The following is a 19,505-nucleotide window of genomic DNA, read 5'->3' as shown; positions in this document are numbered from 1 at the left end:
AACTCCCCACTGGGCCGCGCTGAGCCCCCAAGCCGGGGGGGGGGGAAAGAGAGCGAGAGCGAGGCTGGTTTGGGGGGGGGGGGGGGGGGGGGGAAAGAAGAGAGGAAGAAAAAAAAAAAAGAGGGGGAACTCAGGGAAGACAAATCACTTTCTTCCAACCCCGTTTATACCCACACCCGACATCATTGGAGTGGATGAAATCCAGAAGTCATGACACTGACATTTCATACCCAATGAACTTGTTAACAGTCCGCACACAATGTCCCACCTATGGCCAGAGGGTTATGGGTAAGGTCATGCACTTGTGTTTGGTGTTTGGGTAAGGGAGTTAGGCTGGGGGAGGGATGCACTTACACTGGGGTAAGGAGGGACTTTGGCTAGGGGAAGGATGCATTTGCAGTGGGGTAAGGAGTGATATGTCCTTTCTGACTTCTGAAGTCCAAATGGATCATGTTACAATGTGCAAAGTTTGTCTGGGCAGTTCCATTTACACATTAGAGAAACTTCAGGGTGTGGCTTATCCTCTTAATGTGGATATATGAACGGGATATATGGAATTAAAAGACAGTAAAGTGAACTGGATATATGAAAATGTATAAGCCATGGAAAAATAAGAGAATGTCAGATTGCAAATAATACAACATCAGCACAATTAACAGGCTTTCTCAAGGTTTTAAGTTACTAATCCTGCCAATAATATAAATTGTAACATGAAATGAATATATGGATAAATCTGCAGAATTGCAAGGTCTCAGTTAGTAGTCACGCCAGTAAAGTTGTAACATTCAGAAGCAATGCTTGAGCTTTCGTAAAAAGATCCCTTATAGATTGACTAATGAGTGGCTGAGTTAGAATGTCAATCTAATTGTATCTTGTTATCTATTTTCAAAAATGTATAACTGTTGTCGCTTTACGATGTAACTTCACTTATCCGTAGGAAGTGTGTACGCTCTATCGAGAGAGTATATCTTCTATCTGATAAGTCTCGCTGGCCGGTAAAATAAAGACTGCTTTGTTGAAAGCACAATAGGTATTCGACTCAGTAATTTTACTGAACCAGATTGAGAGAAAAGAATCTACATTTACAATAATGGAGAGCCAAATCAGAGAAACAGCTGCAATTCAGTTAGTACAAATAAACGCATCCATAAAGATGGGGGTAATATATTAGTATGGATACAAGATTGGCTAACTAACAGAAAACAGATTCGGAATAAATGGTTTATTCTCAGGTTGGCATCCAGTAACTAACTAGGGGGGGTGGGGGTATCAGTGCTGGGACCCCAACTATTTACAATCTATATTAATGACTTGGGAGAAGGGACTGAGTGTAACATAGCCAAGTTTGCTGACAATACAAAGATGGGAGGAAAAGCAATGTGTGAGGAGGACACAAAAAATCTGCTAAGTGAGTGGGCAAAAATTTGGCAGATGGAGGATAATGTCGGAAAGTGTGAGGTCATGCACTTGGGCAGAAAAAAAAAATCAAAGAGCAAGTTATTATTTAAATGGAGAAAAATTGCAAAATGCTGCAGTACAGCAGGACCTGGAGGTACTTGTGCATAAAACACAAAAGAATAGCATGCAGGTACAGCAAGTGATCAGGAAGGCCAATGGAATCTTGGCCTTTGTTGCAAAGGGGATGGAATATAAAAGCAGGGAAGTCTTGCTACAGTTATACAGGGTATTGGTGAGGCCACGCCTGGAATACTGCGTGCAGTTTTGGTTTCCCTATTTACGAAAGGATATACTTGCTTTGGAGGCAGTTCAGAGAAGGTTCACTAGGTTGATTCCAGAGATGAGGGGGTTGACTTATGAGGAAAGGTTGAGTAGGTTGGGCCTCTACTCACTGGAATTCAGATGAATGGGAGGTGATCTTATCGAAACATATAAGATTATGAGGGGGCTTGACAAGATGGATGCAGAGAGGATGTTTCCACTGATGGGGGAGACTGGAACTAGAGGGCATGATCTTAGAATAAGAGGCCACCCATTTAAAACAGAGATGAGGAGAAATTTTTTCTGAGGGTTGTAAATCTGTGGAATTCGCTGCCTCAGAGAGCTGTGGAAGCTGGGCCATTAAATAAATTTAAGACAGAAAGACAGTTTCTTAGACGATAAGGGGTTATGGGGAGCAGGCAGGGAAGTGGAGCTGAGTCCATGATCAGATCAGCCATGAACTTACTGAATGGTGGAGCAGGCTCGATGGGCCAAATAGCCTAATCCTATTTATGTTCTTATGTAAAGGAACATGTAGCTCACCCATCCCTCATTTCCATGAGCAAGTGACCATCAAAAGCTACCAACCTGCAGAATAATGTTTAGCCTATTTTGGCCAGATAAAACCCATCAGCAACTGACCAATGCTCATTTGGATTTTTTTTCCCCCCTCGACCCTTTCTAATGCAAATACACCATTTTGGGGAAAGAACGACAAATTAAACACCGTATTTAAAGTAATCGAAAAACAAAACTAGTGTTTTTTCTGGCTACCTACTTTGGAAACCCACTAAAAGGTGGTCTTTACTAAAAGGATTGGAAGGTGAGTGCTGTACACAATGAGCTTTTACCGCTAGGACCTTAATTCAATTCTAGTCCAGACTGATGGGATGAAAATATCCTCAGTCAGTAGTTTGTACGTGCCCAATAAGTTTTGCAGTTTGAATTCAGTTCCTACTGTTAACAAACTAATTGGCAATCTGACTCGAGAAGTACAGAATAGCTAATGTAGGCATGATCTCATCATCATAGGCAGTCCCTCGGAATCGAGGAAGACTTGCTTCCACTCCTGAAGTGAGTTCTTTGGTAGCTGAACAGTCCAATACGAGAGCCACAGACTCTGTCACAGGTGGGACAGATAGTCGTTGAGGGAAGGGGTGGGTGGGACTGGTTTGCCGCACACTCTTTCCGCTTGATTTCTGCATGCTCTCGGCATTGAGACTCGAGATGCTCAGCGCCCTCCCGGATGCACTTCCTCCACTTAGGGCGGTCTTGGGCCAGGGACTCCCAGGTGTCAGTGGGGATGTCGCACTTTATCAGGGAGGCTTTGAGGGTGTCCTTGTAGCTTTTCCGCTGCCCACCTTTGGCTTGTTTGCCGTGAAGGAACTCCGAGTAGAGCACTTGCTTTGGGAGTGTCGTGTCTAGCATGTGGATTATGTGGCCTGCCCAGCGGAGCTGATCGAGTGTGGTCAGTGCTTCAATGCTGGGGATGTTAGCCTGAATGAGGACGCTGATGTTGGTGCACCTATGGTAAAGGGCTCAGACACATCATTGGGACAGAGTACAGGGAGCTATACTCTGCACCTAATTGTGCTTTATTTGACTTGGGAGTGCTTAATGCTGACAATTAAGCTTACAAGCTTAAGAAAACCACTAATACCTTTGATATTAAAAATTGAACACTGTTTACAAAAATCAGAACTGATTAATTGCTCTACATGCAAGGTTTTGAACAATATTTTCAGAATGTAGGATAGTCAGTTGGCTGTATTCAGCATTCTTTTCTTCACAGCTATGTAATCAGAAACACCCATGGCATCCTAACAAGTCAGAACAGTCATACAACACAGAAAAACTGACTCACACTTACAGCAGTTAATCCACCTCTAATAAAAAACCTACTTGTAGTACATTCCTACCACACCTTTAACAATACCTCAAGATATTTTACAACAGCGAAACGGAAATTACACACCGTGGAACTCATGTTCTGAAGGAGGAGGCTTTAACTCATATGCAAGTGAATTTACTCATCCATACTGTCTCACATATTGGGCACCAACATCTCCATTGAATAAGCAAGTGCTTTTAAAAAAACAATTCTTTCAAATTCCAACCCCCATCTTTTATCTCTACTCTTGATCGATGCCTGTGATGCCATACTCCAGCAGGTGCCTTCTCAGTGACTGTTGGTAGACTGTTTGACAGTGGACGACAACATAGCAGAGCTAAATTGTGTTCTAAACTGAAGTCTACACATGCACCACCACCAAGGGTTACCAAATACCAATCGGAGGCAATTACCTCCTCTCCTCTCTTTCTCCAAAGTTAGGAATACATTTCCCACTCAAAAGCCCATGGAAAATCAACATATGATGTGGAGTATTTGATCATATAATTCCTAGAACCTTTATTCCCATTCCCAATTAGATATGTATCTAACCCCTTTTTGAAGAAATTGACGAAGCAATTAATTGCTTTTGCTAGGAGTCTGTTCTACACATCCACTAGTCTACAGGATTTTTCCCTCCTAATCTCTACATGTATTTGCAGGATCATTAATTTTAAATCTCTCCTAGTTTGTGCTCAGTCTCCATCAAATAGCCTGCTTATATCTACAATGTCTAAGTCTCTGCATTTTAAAGACTCAATATTATTTTCTCCAATGAAAACCGGTGATCATTGTTCTTCCATACCAAAGAACTCACCTACCTTACTCGACACTGTATAGCACTTACAGGATTCACTAACATCTATTACACAGTACTGATCAGTGGAGAGTGCAGCATTGAATTTCAAATCCTTAGGTTTTACATTTCCGATCAGGACAATCTGTGGTTGTGCTTACCCAGCTAACCCAGCAAAGGAACTGGACAAATTGTCCAAAGAGTCTTTTACGAGTGAAAGAGTAAAGAGACCTAGCAGAAAGGGCAGCCCTCCGGTTGGCACAAGAAACAGCCACTTCAGTTAAACAGATGCAAGATTCAGAGAGTGACCTATGCAAAAGTGTGGTGACAGTTATGTGCCTGATTGCGATACAAAACAACCGAGGATATAGGGCTGGATTTTTGGTTGTCTATAGCCTGAGTTAGCAGCCATTAGAGCTTAGCTAGCGGGTGTGTAGTTTCTGGCAACCCGATGGAAAATTCATCAGAAGCTCACCGGGGGCCCAAACTATTAGCGCCTGGCTGCTGACGAACACTCCGATCATGATGTATTCCTGATGCAACGTGCACGCTTGCGCCCAGGTCGCTAAATTCGGTGCGTGCGCGCACCTCAATTGAGCGGCCGCCAATAACAATGTCTGAAAAAAGTTAGTACAGACTTGGAGTCATTAACTGGTGGCTACTTAAATGGATGAGGAAGTGCTTCCCTTGGAGGTCACAGTCAGTGTAACGTTTACAGAGCACGGTGTGCGAGCCTCCGAGTTTGCAGCAGCAGATGCTACTACAAGAGCCCTGAGGAAAACTTCCCCTTTCTGTTTTCGCTATTAGCCACACAGGATAATTGGAACTCTGCAGAAATATGACCAGTGGTCTAATTATGACATCTTTGCTCTTCCCAAGTGTGTCTATGGCTAGATCACCTGGTATTCTTCTGAAATGAGACATGTGCTGGCTCAATAGTTCAGCCAAACACACCTCCCAAGTTCCTGGGAGAATTCCTGAATGAAAGCACCCCCACCCCACCCACATCTTTCTCCACCTCCTCTTTTCTACTCAGGAAGGTAAAATTCAATTGCTCGTTTACAAAATAATCTCATATTTTGGGTGTCTTGGAGTGCATAGCTCACCTCCTTCGGACAACTTAAAAAGTGCCCTGGCACAACCAGTATCAACACATGTTCAGGGTTAAGGTCCAGTGAAACTGCCATGCTTGGGCTAGTGGGAGAGGGGCTGTACCTATTTTAATAGAATGTCTATGGCTGAGGATATCACAATAAACAAGTTCTTAATGGAAGGACTTCCTTGACTACTACCTTTCCCGGAACAATTCTTCAGTGATTTCAATTTTCATCTCGGCTTCCCTTGCCCGCTCTCCTCTGGATGCACTAAACCTGTCCTTCCTCATATAAACTCTCCTACCCATATTAACAGCCACCCCTTGACCTTGCCATATCACGTAGCCTCTCTAAACCCATGGTCTCTATCATAGACACCACCATCTCAAATTACTTCCTTGTATCCTACATTACACCCATGTCCCACGACACTCTTCCAACCCCACCTCCTCTGGTGTCCAACCCTGGGGGGAAAAAACTTCCACTGCATTTCAATTGCCTAGCTTTTAGCATTCATTCATCAGAATGTCGATCTGCACATACCATCTCCTTACATCCACCTTTGATGCCCTTGTTCCCAGCTAAATCTTTATTGAGTCCCTTGGTATGGGCTCCATTACACCCAGTCAAGTCCATGGGGCACATACTTGAGCGTATATGACACTAAACCATATTAAGCACCATTGGCCTTCACTGTCCTCTGCAAAAATCACCCACTACTCTAGGATAATCCTGGCAAGCAAAGATAAGCCCCGGCTTCTTCATTCCACTACCATAGGAACAGGAGGCGGCTATTCAGCTCCCCGAGCCTATCCTGCCATTCAATTAGATTATGGCTGATCTGTACCTCGACTCCATATCCCTTGATACCCTTACCTATTAAAAATCAGTCTCCAAAAGTTCAGTTGACTTAGCATCTACTGCCTTTTTTGGGGAGGGGGGGGGGGGGGAAGAGTTTCAGATTTCCACTACCATTTGAGAGAAAAAAGTGCTTCCTGATTTCACTCCAGAATGGCCTAGCTCTAATTTTATTATGCCCCTCTAGCAGAGGAAGTCATTTTTCTGTATCTAGCATATGGAATCCCTTAATCATTTTAAATACCTCAATCAAACCACCCCTCAACCTTCTGATTTCATGGGACTATTGGCCAACTGTCCACATAATTTAACCCTTTAAGCTCTGGTATCATTCTGGTGAATTTACACTACCATTCCAAGACCAATATATCCTTCCTGATGTGCGTTGCCCAAAATTGAACACCATACTCCAGATAGGGTATGACCAAGGATCTATACAACTGAAGCATAACTTCCTCTCTTTTGTATCTCAAACCTTGAGATAAAGGCCAACATTCCCATTAGCCTTTTCTATTACTTTTTGTAACTGTCCACTAGCCTTTAGTGATTTGTGTACCTGGACAGACTCGATGTCCATGACAGATACAAAATATGTATAATGTTACACAGGAACAATCAGAGAAGCACCAATGTGGTTCCTATATTTAGGAAGGGCAGTAATTCAGAACCGGGACACCATAGACCCGTTAGTTTAACTTCAGTTATAGATAGGTTGCTTGAAGGTATTAATAGAAAATGTTACTGTTATGGGGCAGAAATACATTCTGACGAAGGGTCATCAACTCGAAACATTAACTCTGCTTCCTCTCCGCAGATGTTGCCTGACCTGCTGAGATTTCCAGCATTTTCTGTTTTTATTCCAGATCCCAGCAACCACAGTATTTTGCTTTAGTAATAGAAATATGTTGTATCATTTTGCAGAAAAAGCAAAATGTATTAGGGGATCCCATCATAGCTTCTAGAAAGGAGATCCCGTGTCACCAACCAGATCAAATTTTTCAAAGAAGTAACAAAGTTGGTGAATGCTTCAAGTCCAGTCAGTAATATGCATCTTGATTTTCCAAAAAGGTTTTGATAAATTGCCACATAGGAGGCTGCTAAATAAGATTCCATCTTGTTTGCTGGGTAGATCTTAGGCTGGATAGCAAAATGATTGCATTCACATAGATAGAGGGTATTTATTAATGGTAGTAGCTTTACACGGGGAACTGAGAACTAGTAGGACCCTACAGGAATCCTCGTTCGGTCCGTTGCTGTTCATTTTTAGTAATAATCTGGATGCAGGGGTTGGGGGAAGTACTGATAACACAAATATATGCATGGTAGTTAGTACCTTACACACATTAAATAGTCTGCTGGCAGATCTAGACACATTTGGGGAATAGGCCCAGTGGGTGACAGATGTCTTCCAATGCAGACAAGTGCCACATGGCGTACTGGACTGGGGTAATGTATACGCCATACAATGTGCCTGCTCAAGGCTGAATAGGAGAAAGATTTGAAATACTGTAGGTCCATAAAAGGTGTCACTAGATCATTGTGACCATGTTGTTATTGTACATAGCTAGGACAATTAAATATAGAGTTAGATTTCTTGCCTTGGTTCAGCAAATCTAGAATTCAGAAGAATGAGAGGGGACCTCATAGAAACATTTAAAATTCTGACGGGGTTAGACAGGTTAGATGCAGGAAGAATGTTCCCAATGTTGGGGAAGTCCAGAACCAGAGGTCACAGTCTAAGGATAAGGGGTAAGCCATTTAGGACCGAGATGCGGAGGAACTTCTTCACCCAGAGAGTGGTGAACCTGTGGAATTCTCTACCACAGAAAGTTGTTGAGGCCAATTCACTAAATATATTCAAAAAGGAGTTAGATGAGGTCCTTACTACTAGGGGGATCAAGGGGTATGGCAAGAAAGCAGGAATGGGGTACTGAAGTTGAATGTTCAGCCATGAACTCATTGAATGGCGGTGCAGGCTAGAAGGGCCGAATGGCCTACTCCTGCACCTATTTTCTATGTTTCTATGTTTCTAAATACTGTGCCTGCTTTGGTCCCTTTGCATGGCAGGGACATTGAGGCCCATGAATAGTTTCAGAAGAGAGCCAATCGAATGATACCTGTTTTAAGGACTTCAGTGATCAGAAAAGGCTTAGAGGGGTATAAGATTATTTGAGCTAGATGGGCAGGGGAGGTCGAGGCGGAATCAGTGTAAGTTACAAAAGCATAGAATTAGGTAAGCGTGGATTCGCTGCAGGCCTTCAAAGGGGAGTTACAGGAGGTAGATGGTTTTAGTGTTACTAGTGTCATCAGTCATCACGGTTAACTGGAGCTTGCTTCATGGGGGTCAGAGATATTTCCCAGAAGTTTTTTTTCCTAAATTAGGCCACATTTTGTTTTCCTCTTAGAAGAATGAGTGACTGCAGGAGTGCGTTGAGTCATGTCTGGATGCAACAGGCTCGATAGACCAATTGATTTTTTTCCCCCTCTCCTTTTCTGTATGTTTGTATATAACCAGGAGCATCACTTCAATGTAGTATCAATTCAAAATTAAACAGACAGAATAATTTTACAGTTACTGACAGCTAAAGCACTTGACAATGTTATCCAAACATGAAAAAGTGATCCCATTTATAGAAAAAAAAAAGGAATTTGATTATTTATCTTAAAACTCCACATTTAAAAATGAACCTACCTACTGCTGGCGCATCATATTCATCGCCAAGCAGAATCTCTGGTGCAGAATACGCAAGTGACCCACAGCTTGTTGTTAACTTCTTTCCAGGTTGAAACTTGTTGCTAAACCCAAAATCTGTAAGTTTTACAATTCCTTGTTGTTCAAAGAAAACCACATTTTCTGGCTTCAGGTCTCTGTGAACAACATGCAGCTTATGGCAATAAGATATTGCGTGCACTATCTGTGCAAAGTATTTCTTTGCTAAATCTTCACTAAGACCATCTTCATGTTTCATGATGTAATCAAACATATCACCTCCATCTCCCAATTCCAGAATAAGATAAAGTTTTGTTTGAGTGTCAATCACTTCATATAGACGGACAATGTTGGGATGTTGCACCAATTTCATGCATCGTACTTCCTGAAACAAATGCCCTGTAGCTACAGCGTCCAGTTTTGTTTTATCGATGACTTTCACTGCTACTTTTTCTCCAGTGAAAACGTGGCGTGCGAGTTTCACAACAGCAAAATGACCCCTGCCCAATGTTTTATCCAAATCATACAGCCCAGCAATTTTTCCATCATATCCACGTTTAAAACCTGCCATGTTGTTTTCAAAACTGGAAGTGGAAGAAAAGATGTTTGTATCCAGTAGCAGATAAAATGTGCCAATCTGCAATTATTTCAAAAAGTCCATCACAGACAAAGAACCCATTTTCCTTGCTGTTTAATATGATGAACCCTGCAATACAAAAGAGGAAAACATTAGGTTCACTTGTGCATTTGAATACAAAAAAGGGTCTATATGCTAAGGTCTATACGCTCTCCATCACAATCAATGTCTACATAGGAAAAATATTTTCAATTTATATATTTACAGAACTAAAGTGGCTGGAATTACCTCACTGTAATTCCAGCCAAAAAGGTGCATTTTACGCCATTCTGTTCCCCAAATACTTATCATATATCTGATAACAGTAGAATTTAAGGAATTTCACAATTTACAACTTTGACTATCAGCAAAGGTAATGCATTTTGAAAGGTAGTTACCTGATCAAAGTTTCATTTTGAACCCCGCTAACAGTGCAAACTAGGCAATGACAAACTGCATGCAACATTAAATATTTCCACTGTGCAGGGGCATGAAGGCAAAGCTAATGATCACATATGCTGTAACTAGGTTAAATTATTACTGATCCACATTTCTCAGGCACGTATAATAATGCAAGATACAGTAACAATTAACCAGTTTAAGCATCACCGAGTGGCCTGGAACATAACTGGTAAAGGAAAAGGCTGCCGCTAGAGAACTGTAGACACTTCTAATCCAAAATGACTTTCAACACTAAATTCGAAGTGTTAATTCATACACATTGGAAACATTTTAAACCATGATTTTATTAATATGATACAGCAACTTGGAATAGAACATGAGAACTTAAATCCAATGATAATGCAGAACTTCAAATAAATCAATTGATATCCCTTTCATTCAGACTTCCATATGAATGCAAAAATCATGCTCATTAAAAGGGATCGGTGACAATTCAAACATCCAAAAGTCTACCTGGCTCATGCTATCCCACACCAAGTCCAACCCCCACCACCCCCGCAATCAGCCTCCATTGTTGATGTCCACTGGCGCCCTGTCCAATCAATTGAAGTCAGAATTCTTGTCCTAATTTACAAGTCACTCTCTGGTCTCACCGCACCCTCCTCTAACACTATGCCCCAATTTGTTCCCTGTGGTCTTCCAACTCTGAGCTCCTGAGCACCCCCTCCTGCTCCAGAGACATCAGTTACCTCAGTTCTACTCTTTGGAACTCTCTCCTCAAAAGCAACACTTTCAACTATGCTTTTTGTCATTTCTGTTACATCTCCTTCTATGGTAGTCAGCATCAGTCCTACATCTGTGAAGAACCTTGGGGCATTTCCTATGGTAAAGCTATACAATTGCCAGAGTTTAACTGTCAAGGGACAGACCGTTACTTGCTACTGGCCTCTGGTTTTGTTCTCTTTGTCTTAACTACTTAATATATGACAAACATTTAATGGATTCCAAATTTAGAACAGAATTTAAAAATGAACAGTCGTCAAAGATATAAAAATTATGGGATTTGCCGCACAATGCCTTGCTGTGACAAATCACTAGCCTTGATAAAAGGTCGCTGGCATAAATGCTTACTAATTGCTTCAGTTTCTAAAAACATGTTGACATCACTAGTGATGTCTTAATTTTCTGGAACAACTGACTTAAATTAGCTCTGTAACTGACTTAATTGGGCATTAAGGCACATTCAAACTTACCATGAACAATATTCATCAAATATACTACACCAAAACTTACCAAGAATAAGGAAATATTTTAAAATTTCCTGGTAAATATTGAGAGAGAAAATAATCACAGCAAACAATCTTGTGCATGTGGTTCTACTGTTTCCACATCACATTTCCTTTTTGGTTCCTCTACAGTTAACGTCATCATCAATTATCACTTTAAATTTCCTTATTACATAGCTGCTTAAACTCTTAATTTATCCAGCCATCAAAGGAATTCTTTAGTACAAAAGTTAAAAAAGTGTACCATTTCCCAATTCGAATCAGAAGCTGAAGGTTGAAATATTAGGTTCATAGGCTAAATAGTTCTTTATACATTCAAGATTTAGAAAGCGGTTTATTACCAAACAAAATTTTGAAATCATTTTTCTGTAACTTTCATGAGTTATTAGTTTACCTAAAAATGAAGACCTGCCTGGCTACAGTACTTGCAAAGATAACCTAGGTACAGAGCACCACAATTAGTTTTGTGAGAAACATTGACATATTAAACTCTCCATTCCAAAATATCTATTTAAGCTATTTAAATTCTATGTTCAGAAATAACTTCAACATTTGGCTCAATAGCAACACCGAAAAAGGTAAAGCATAAACTAAGAATGAGCACAAAAGCATCACGTTAATAGGTGTCACGTGCTCTTTTTGTAGGCTAGTGCAAGATCACCATAGCACATCATAGCATTAAAAGGACCTGCCAAAATGATTTTCATTGCAGGCCATTATGTTATTTTATCTGTGTTATGCTTCCAAACTTCATTTGAGAGATGCAAGGAATCTTTCAGAATAAGATCAGAAAGTATGTGGGAAGGAAACTGTTAAATGGCACTAGGCCATGGTACAGGCTGATGAGACTTGGGGGCCAAAGTTGCCCCCCGCCCGAAAATGCACCGCACCTACCATCTTTCGACTGTTTTCACCACTGTGGTAATTTCAAAATGGCGACCATTCGACAAAAGATTGTGGTGGCATCTTGCGCGAAATTCCGCTCTTTAGCTTTTTTTTTGAGCGTTCCGGAAGTCAGTCTTAATGGGGGACAGAAGTGTGGTGGGGAGTGGAAGTTTGGTAAGTAGGGGGGCGGAAGTGGGGGGGGGGGGGGGGGAGAATGACCGCCGCGGTCGCTCATCAGCATAGTGCTGATGATGTCATCACACTGGCGCGTCACCACGTCTTTGCCTTCACTTAAAGGGGCGAGCCACTGCAAGCTCTGCGATTCTTTAAGTTAGGTCCACTGGGCCACCAGGGAGGGTTTCGGCTGTGCCAATGGCCTGGCACCCAACCCAGGGGCATAATTGTCAGCCCAACATGGCAGTCAGCTGGCAAAAAAAAAGAAGATGGCGGCCACGGCAGTAGGTCCTCCTTTTTAAAATGGCAGCCCCATCTCCATTTTACAAGCATTGCAAGCATAGTGCACTGACAGAAAAAGTGGTCGGTAGCACCGAGCGGCAGGAGCGAGATTTTCAGCGTGGAATTTTGCATTTCGGGGTTGGGGGGGGGGGGGGGGGGAGAAAGAGAATGGATCATCGCCGGAATACCGCAGGAGCAGAATTTTCAAAATGGCGGCCATTCGACAAAAAAAAATTGGCGGCCATTCCATTCCGCTGATTTTCGGCGGTAACCGGTCTTAAGGGAAGTGGCAATTTTGGCACCTTGGTCTATAACCAAATGTCAAATAACTAGTTTATGGAAATAAATTTTGACAATCTAGTTCAGTTAAGCAGTTAAATATATTCTGTATACTGAATCCAAAGCTAGATAAAAAAAACAAGTCTACACTCACATAAACAACCATAATCACTATCACCTTACAATCCACAACGATTGGGAAGGTGGAAGTTTTGTCGTCGCCCCCTGCCCTCCAGAAAATTCATCTTCACAACTAAAAACAGATTTTTATATTCAAGAATTTTAACCTGAAGCATGTGTAATGAAAAACTCACTTTAAATATAGCCTTCCTCACTTAGACATGTGCCAAATGGTCCTGCAATATGTACCAGTTTCTACTGTTACTAAAATGACTGTGCCAACTATTAGCGAATTAATATACATTCAAAATAGTTTGTCTGCCAAACAGTACATCATAAAAGATAAAACACACACTGATTAAATGTTGTTCATGGAATTATAGAAGTTTACGGCACAGAAGGAGGCCATTTGGCCCATCATGTCTGTGCTGGCTAAAAAAAGAGCGATCATCTTAATCCCACTTTCCAGCTTTTGGTCCGTAGCCTTGTACGTTATGGTACTTCAAGTGCCTATCCAAGTACCTATTAAATGTGATGAGCTTTTCTGCCTCTACCACCTTTTCAGGCAGCGAGTTCCAGACCCCCACCACCCTCTGGGTGAAAGAAAATCTCAACTCCCCTCTATACCTTCTACCAATTACTTTAAATCTATGTCCCTGGTTATTGACCTCCCTGCTAAGGGAAATGGGTCCTTCCTATCCACTCTATCTAGGCCCCTCAATTTTATATATCTCAATTAAATCTCCCCTCAGCCTCCTCTGTTCCAAAGAAAACAACCCCAGCCTATCCAATCTTTCCCCATAGCTAAGATTTTCCAGTCCTGGCAATATCCTCATAAATCTCCTCTCTACCCTCTCTAGTGCAAGCATATCTTCCCTGTGATGTGATGACCGGAAATGTACGCAGTACTCCAAGCACTGGGCGTAACTAGTGTCTTATACAGTTCGTCTATTCTATGCCTCAGCTAATAAAGGAAACTATTCTGTATGCCTACTTAACCACCTTATCTATTTGACCTGCTACCTTCAGGGATCTGAATATGAATACCAAGGTCCTTCTGTTCCTCTACACTTCTCAGTATCCTACCAGTTTTTGTGTATTCCCTTGCCTGGTTAGCTCTCCCCAAATGCATTACCTCACACTTCTCCAGATTGAATTCCATTTGCCACTTTTCTGTCCACCTGACCAGTCCATCGATAGCTTCCTGCAGTCTATAGCTTTCTTCCTCACTATCAACCACACGGCGTATTTCTGAATCATCTGCAAACTTCTTAATCATGCCACTTACATTGAAGTCTAAATTATTGATATATACCATGAAAATCAAAGGACCGTGTATGGAGTGCTGTGGAATCCCACTGGAAACAGCCTTCCAGTCACAAAAACACCTGCTGATCATTACCCTTTGCTTCCTGTCACTGAGACAATTTTGGATCTAACCTGCCACTTTTCTTTGGAGCCCACAGGCTTTACTTTTCTGACCAGTCTACCATGTGGGACCTTGTCAAACGCCTTGCTAAAATCCATGTAGACCAACGCGCTAACCTCATCAACCCTCCTTGTTATCTCCTTAAAAAATACAGTCCCTCAGAACTTTTCTAGTTATGACGAAAGGTCATCAACCTGAACCATTAACTCTGTTTCTCTCTCCACAGATGCTGCCTGACCAGCTGAGTATTTCCAGTATTTTCTGTTTGTAGTCAGATACCACCATCCCTTAATAAATCCATGCTGACTTTCCTTGATTAATCTGTGCCTTTCTAAATAACGATTAATAGTCTCTCAGATTTTTTTTCCAATAATTTGCCCACCACCAAGGTTAGTGTGGAAATAATCTTACAAAGCTCAATGGGAAAAACCCTCATGACATATGCAGCTTCATTTCAAACACACAGATCATAATCTGTCAGTGTCAAGTAACTATTGCTCTTACCTGAAAAGTGTGCAATACAAAAAAAACTACTGGTTGTGCAAGATTCAAGCTTTACTATCATCTGATATCTTTGCCAATTAAAATACTCAAACTTTGATGTTTAACTTTTTCCTGATGGGATACAAGATTGATGTTTTAAAAATATTTACAAGCTAAAATAACTGTGCCTATTGTCACTGGACCTCTAATCCAAATTTATTTGTTCATCCACCTTGTTCAGCATAGTTATTTCTCTTTAGTATATATTTGTTTTGCATGTTTTAGATTTTAAAAGGTTTCCATTTTCTCTCTCAGAAGTGCATCTCACTTAATTTCATTTAGTTCACCCTACATTTTAAAGTGTCATGTTTCAAATGAGATGTTGTACTGAGGCCCTGACTCCCTGCTTAGGTGCATATTGTCTACAATCATCATCATAGGCAGTCCCTCGGAATCGAGGAAGACTTGCTTCCAATCTAAAAGAGTCATTAGGTGGCTGAACAGTCCAATACGAGAGCAACAGTCCCCGTCACACGTGGGACAGATAGTCGTTGAGGGTAAGGGAGGGTGGAACAGGTTTGCCGCATGCTCTTGCCGCTGCCTGCCCTTGATTTCTGCATGCTCTCGGCGATGAGACTTGAGTTGCTCAGTGCCTCCTGGATGCACTTCCTCCACTTAGGGCAGTCTTTGGCCAGGGATTCCCAGGTGTCAGTGGGGATGTTGCACTTTATCAGGGAGGCTTTGAGGGTGTCCTTGTAACGTTTCTCTGCCCACCTTTGGCTCATTTGCCGAGAAGGAGTTCCAAGTAGAGCGCTTGCTTTGGGAGTCTCATGTCTGGCATGCGGACAAGTGGCCTGCCCAGTGGAGCTGATCAAGTGTGGTCAGTGCTTCAATGCTGGGGATGTTGACCTGGTCGAGGACGCTAATGTTGGTGCATCTGTCCACCCAGATTTGTAGGATCTTGGAGACATCATTGGTGGTATTTCTCCAGCGACTCGAGTTGTCTACTGTATATGGTCCATGTCTCAGCCATACAGGAGGGCGGTTATTACTACAGCCCCATAGACCATGAGCTTGGTGGCAGGTTTGAGGGCCTGGTCTTCGAACACACTTTTCCTCAGGCGAGTGAAGGCTGCACTAGCTCACTGGAGGCGGTGTTGAATTTCGTCATCAATGTCTGCTCTTGTTGAGGCTCCGAAGGTACAGGAAATGGTCTACGTTGTCCAGGGCCACGCAGTGGATCTTGATGACTGGGGGCCAGTGCTGTGCGGAGAAGACAGGCTGGTGGAGGACCTTTGTCTTACGGATATTTAGCATAAGGCCCATGCTTTCGTATGCCTCAGTAAATACGTCGACTATGTCCTGGAGTTCAGCCTCTGTACGTGCGCAGATGCAGGCGTCGTCCGCATACTGTAGCTTGATGACAGAGGTTGGGGTGGTGACCTCTATATATGTATATATTAAATAAAGAAACTTACAGGAAAACTTTTTAGTGTTGCCAGAAATTTGTTAAAAAATTTAGAATAGGCAAGATTCATTCGTTGATTTTCTTTTAAATTAAAGGAATAGGTGGAAAGGTGAAAAAAAGAACTAAGACCTCGCAGAACAACGCAGCCGCTATAACTTTGAAAGCAAAACTAGCTGTTGTCCTACAACTACCGTATGACAACGAATTATGGAGCTGGCAGGGGAGATGATGAGAGTAATGTGTTTATATATGAATAAATGGTATGAGATTTCTGAATATAAAAATTAATAAATTCTAGAGTAGATTACTATTCAAATTTGAAGGGGGGGGGGGGGATACAGGGTAATGAATAGAAATCCAGAATTGAAATGCTTATTCTGGTTAACCCCAAGTGATGCTGAAAAAATAGTTGGTAAAGAAGAAAAGATGTAAATTAGCTTAATCTAAATAACTAGAAAGAGCTGCCCCTCCACTATCATCATAGTAAAGTATGTGATGAATCTGATCAGGCATGTGGCTGAAGTAAGGATGAACAATGCAATCTCAAACTGAGTATGGTCACAGCAATTTGAAACAATAAGGGATCATAGCTCTACGCTGAATGCCGCCATCACTACTCTACAATTACTCCGGTGGCTGCAAAGGCAAGAATCACAGACAACGGTCACAAATATCACGTTTAATATTTGGCGTCATCATCGGCAGTCCCTCGGGGTCGAGGAGGACTTGCTTCCACTAAAAAAAATGGAGTACTCAAGTGGCTAATGAACTCATTTTCAACGGTGGAAGATGCCTGTACATGGATTCTTTTAACGTGAGGTGGCCATTGCACACCAGCCACCCACACGGGCTTGACGGAGCAAGGTCTTGGTCCAAGACAACTGGAGACCAGGCTCTGCCACATGTGCCAATACATACACATAAACTCAAACAAACTCCTACTGTCCTCCTTCCTTCTTCCCACAAGACCTCGCTCTGTGGAATTAATAGTATGTGTGGTGTGGTGATTGTTTACCAGCCTGTAGCAAATAAGCACCAACTTTTTTTTATTTTTTTTTATTTATTCGTTGCCAATCTTTCCAATTCTTTGTCAGATCACAAACGCCAGGTCACCTTGGGCCCATTCAAGGATCACTCTGCGCCAATGTTTTTGCTCTTAGCCAAAAGGCCTAGAGCCACTGCACCGTTCCTGGAAGTACTGCAATACCAGGTTCGTGCCATGGAGGTGGATGTGTGCCCCCCACCCACCTCCTAGTTCCAAAAAGCATAGGAGAACCACCTTCCTGGTCATGGTTACTCCCCTGTCAGGTCAGTTACGCATGATCTTAGCCAAAAGGCCGAGAAGCAAGCACCAACACTATAGATGAGAAGCAATAGCACTTAGCAAACAAAGGTGAATAGACCTTCCTTTTGCGAAGGAAATCTGCTGTCCTTACCCAGTCTGGTCTATATGTGACTATGTTAACTACTCTCTGAAATGGCTTTGAACACAACAGCATACCCAACCAAGTCGACGCTGCAAAGTCCTCACTAACATCTGAGGACTTGTGCCAAAATTGGGAGAGCTGTCCCACAGGCTAGTCATGCAACAGTCTAACATTGTCATACTCACAGACTAACAATCATACTCAGCCAACGTTCCAGACTTCCCATCACTGGGTCAATAATCTAGCTATCGCCAATGCATCTGTCCACGGCAGTATAGGTAGCGGTGACCACCACACAATCCTTGTGAAGACGAACTGAGGACACCTCCATCATGTGTGGCACTACCACCATGCTAAATGGGATAGATTCATAACAGATCTAGCAGCTCGAAACTGGGTATCCACGAGGTGCTGTGGGCCATAAGCAACAGAATTATATTCCACCACAATCTGTAACCTCATACCCCTGATGGCATATGCCTCACTTTACCAATAACATCAAGCCATGCGATCAACCCTGGTTCAATGAAGATCCAACCTGCAACACCAGACTACATGTAGGCTAAACAATGGAAGCAGTACGTTAAGACAGAGCTAAGCGATCTCAACCAACGGATCAGATCAACGTTCTGCAGTCCTGCCACAATAGATTAAAGTGTAGGACGGTTGATGAACAGTGGTGTACATTTAAGGAGATATTTCACAACTCAAAAAAAATATATTCCAGTGAGGAAGAAAGGATGCAAGAGAAAAGTTAGCCATTCATGGCTAAATAAAGAAATAAAGGATGGTATCCAATTAAAAACAAAGGCATACAAAGTGGCCAAAACTAGTGGGAGGACAGAAGACTCGGAAGCTTTTAAAAGCCAGCAAAGTACGACTAAAAAACTGATTAAGGGGAGATAGACTATGAAAGTAAACTAGCACAAAATATAAAAACAGATAGCAAGAGTTTCTATAGGGATATAAAAAGAAAACGAGTGGCTAAAGTAAATGTTGGTCACCTAGAGGACGAGACCGGGGAACTAGCAATGGGGAACACGGAGATGGCAGAAACTCTGAACAAATAATTTTTATCAGTCTTTACAGTAGAGGACACTAACAATATTCCAACAGTGGATAGTCAAGGGGCTATGGGGAGGGTGGGGGAACTTAATACAATCACAATCACTGAGGTGGTGGTACTCAGTAAGATAATGGGACTAAATGCAGATAAATCCCCTGAACTTGATGGCTTGCATCCTAGGTTCTTAAGAGAAGTAGCAGCAGGTATTGTGGATGCATTGGTTGTAATTTACCAAAATTCCCTGGATTCTGGAGAGGTCCCAGGAGATTGGAAAACTGCAACTGTAATGCCCCTATTTAAAAAAGGAGGCAGACAAAAAGTAGGAAACTATAGACCAGTTAGCCCAACATCTGTGGTTGGGAAAATGTTGGAGTCCATTATTAAAGAAGCAGTAGCAGACATTTGGAAAAGCAAAATTCGGTCAGGCAGAGTCAGCATGGATTTATGAAGGGGAAGTCATGTTTGACAAATTTGCTGGAGTTCTTTGAGGATGTAACAAACAGGGTGGATAAAGGGGAAC

General features: G+C 42.1%; 1 protein-coding gene and 1 pseudogene across 3 annotated transcripts in view; both read right to left on the bottom strand.

The window, feature by feature from the left end:
* Positions 1 to 19,505, bottom strand: part of snrka (SNF related kinase a) — a 37,712-nt gene that overhangs the window by 15,410 nt on the left and 2,797 nt on the right. For 2 of the 3 annotated variants that reach the window (XM_070888888.1, XM_070888901.1), the window contains exon 2: positions 9,051 to 9,774. In XM_070888888.1, the coding sequence (XP_070744989.1) occupies positions 9,051 to 9,639 (589 nt within the window). In that variant the 5' untranslated portion in view covers positions 9,640 to 9,774. Of the gene's footprint in view, positions 1 to 9,050; positions 9,775 to 18,104; positions 18,326 to 19,505 lie in introns of those variants that run through there. The other variant, XM_070888893.1, reaches the window with a different exon arrangement.
* Positions 17,666 to 17,841, bottom strand: LOC139279285 (U2 spliceosomal RNA; annotated as a pseudogene).

Source organism: Pristiophorus japonicus, chromosome 1, assembly GCF_044704955.1.
Source record: "Pristiophorus japonicus isolate sPriJap1 chromosome 1, sPriJap1.hap1, whole genome shotgun sequence".
NCBI classification, from domain to species: Eukaryota; Metazoa; Chordata; class Chondrichthyes; family Pristiophoridae; genus Pristiophorus; species Pristiophorus japonicus.
The sequence above is the reverse complement of the archived record's forward strand: the minus strand, read 5'-3'. Positions and strand labels throughout refer to the sequence as shown.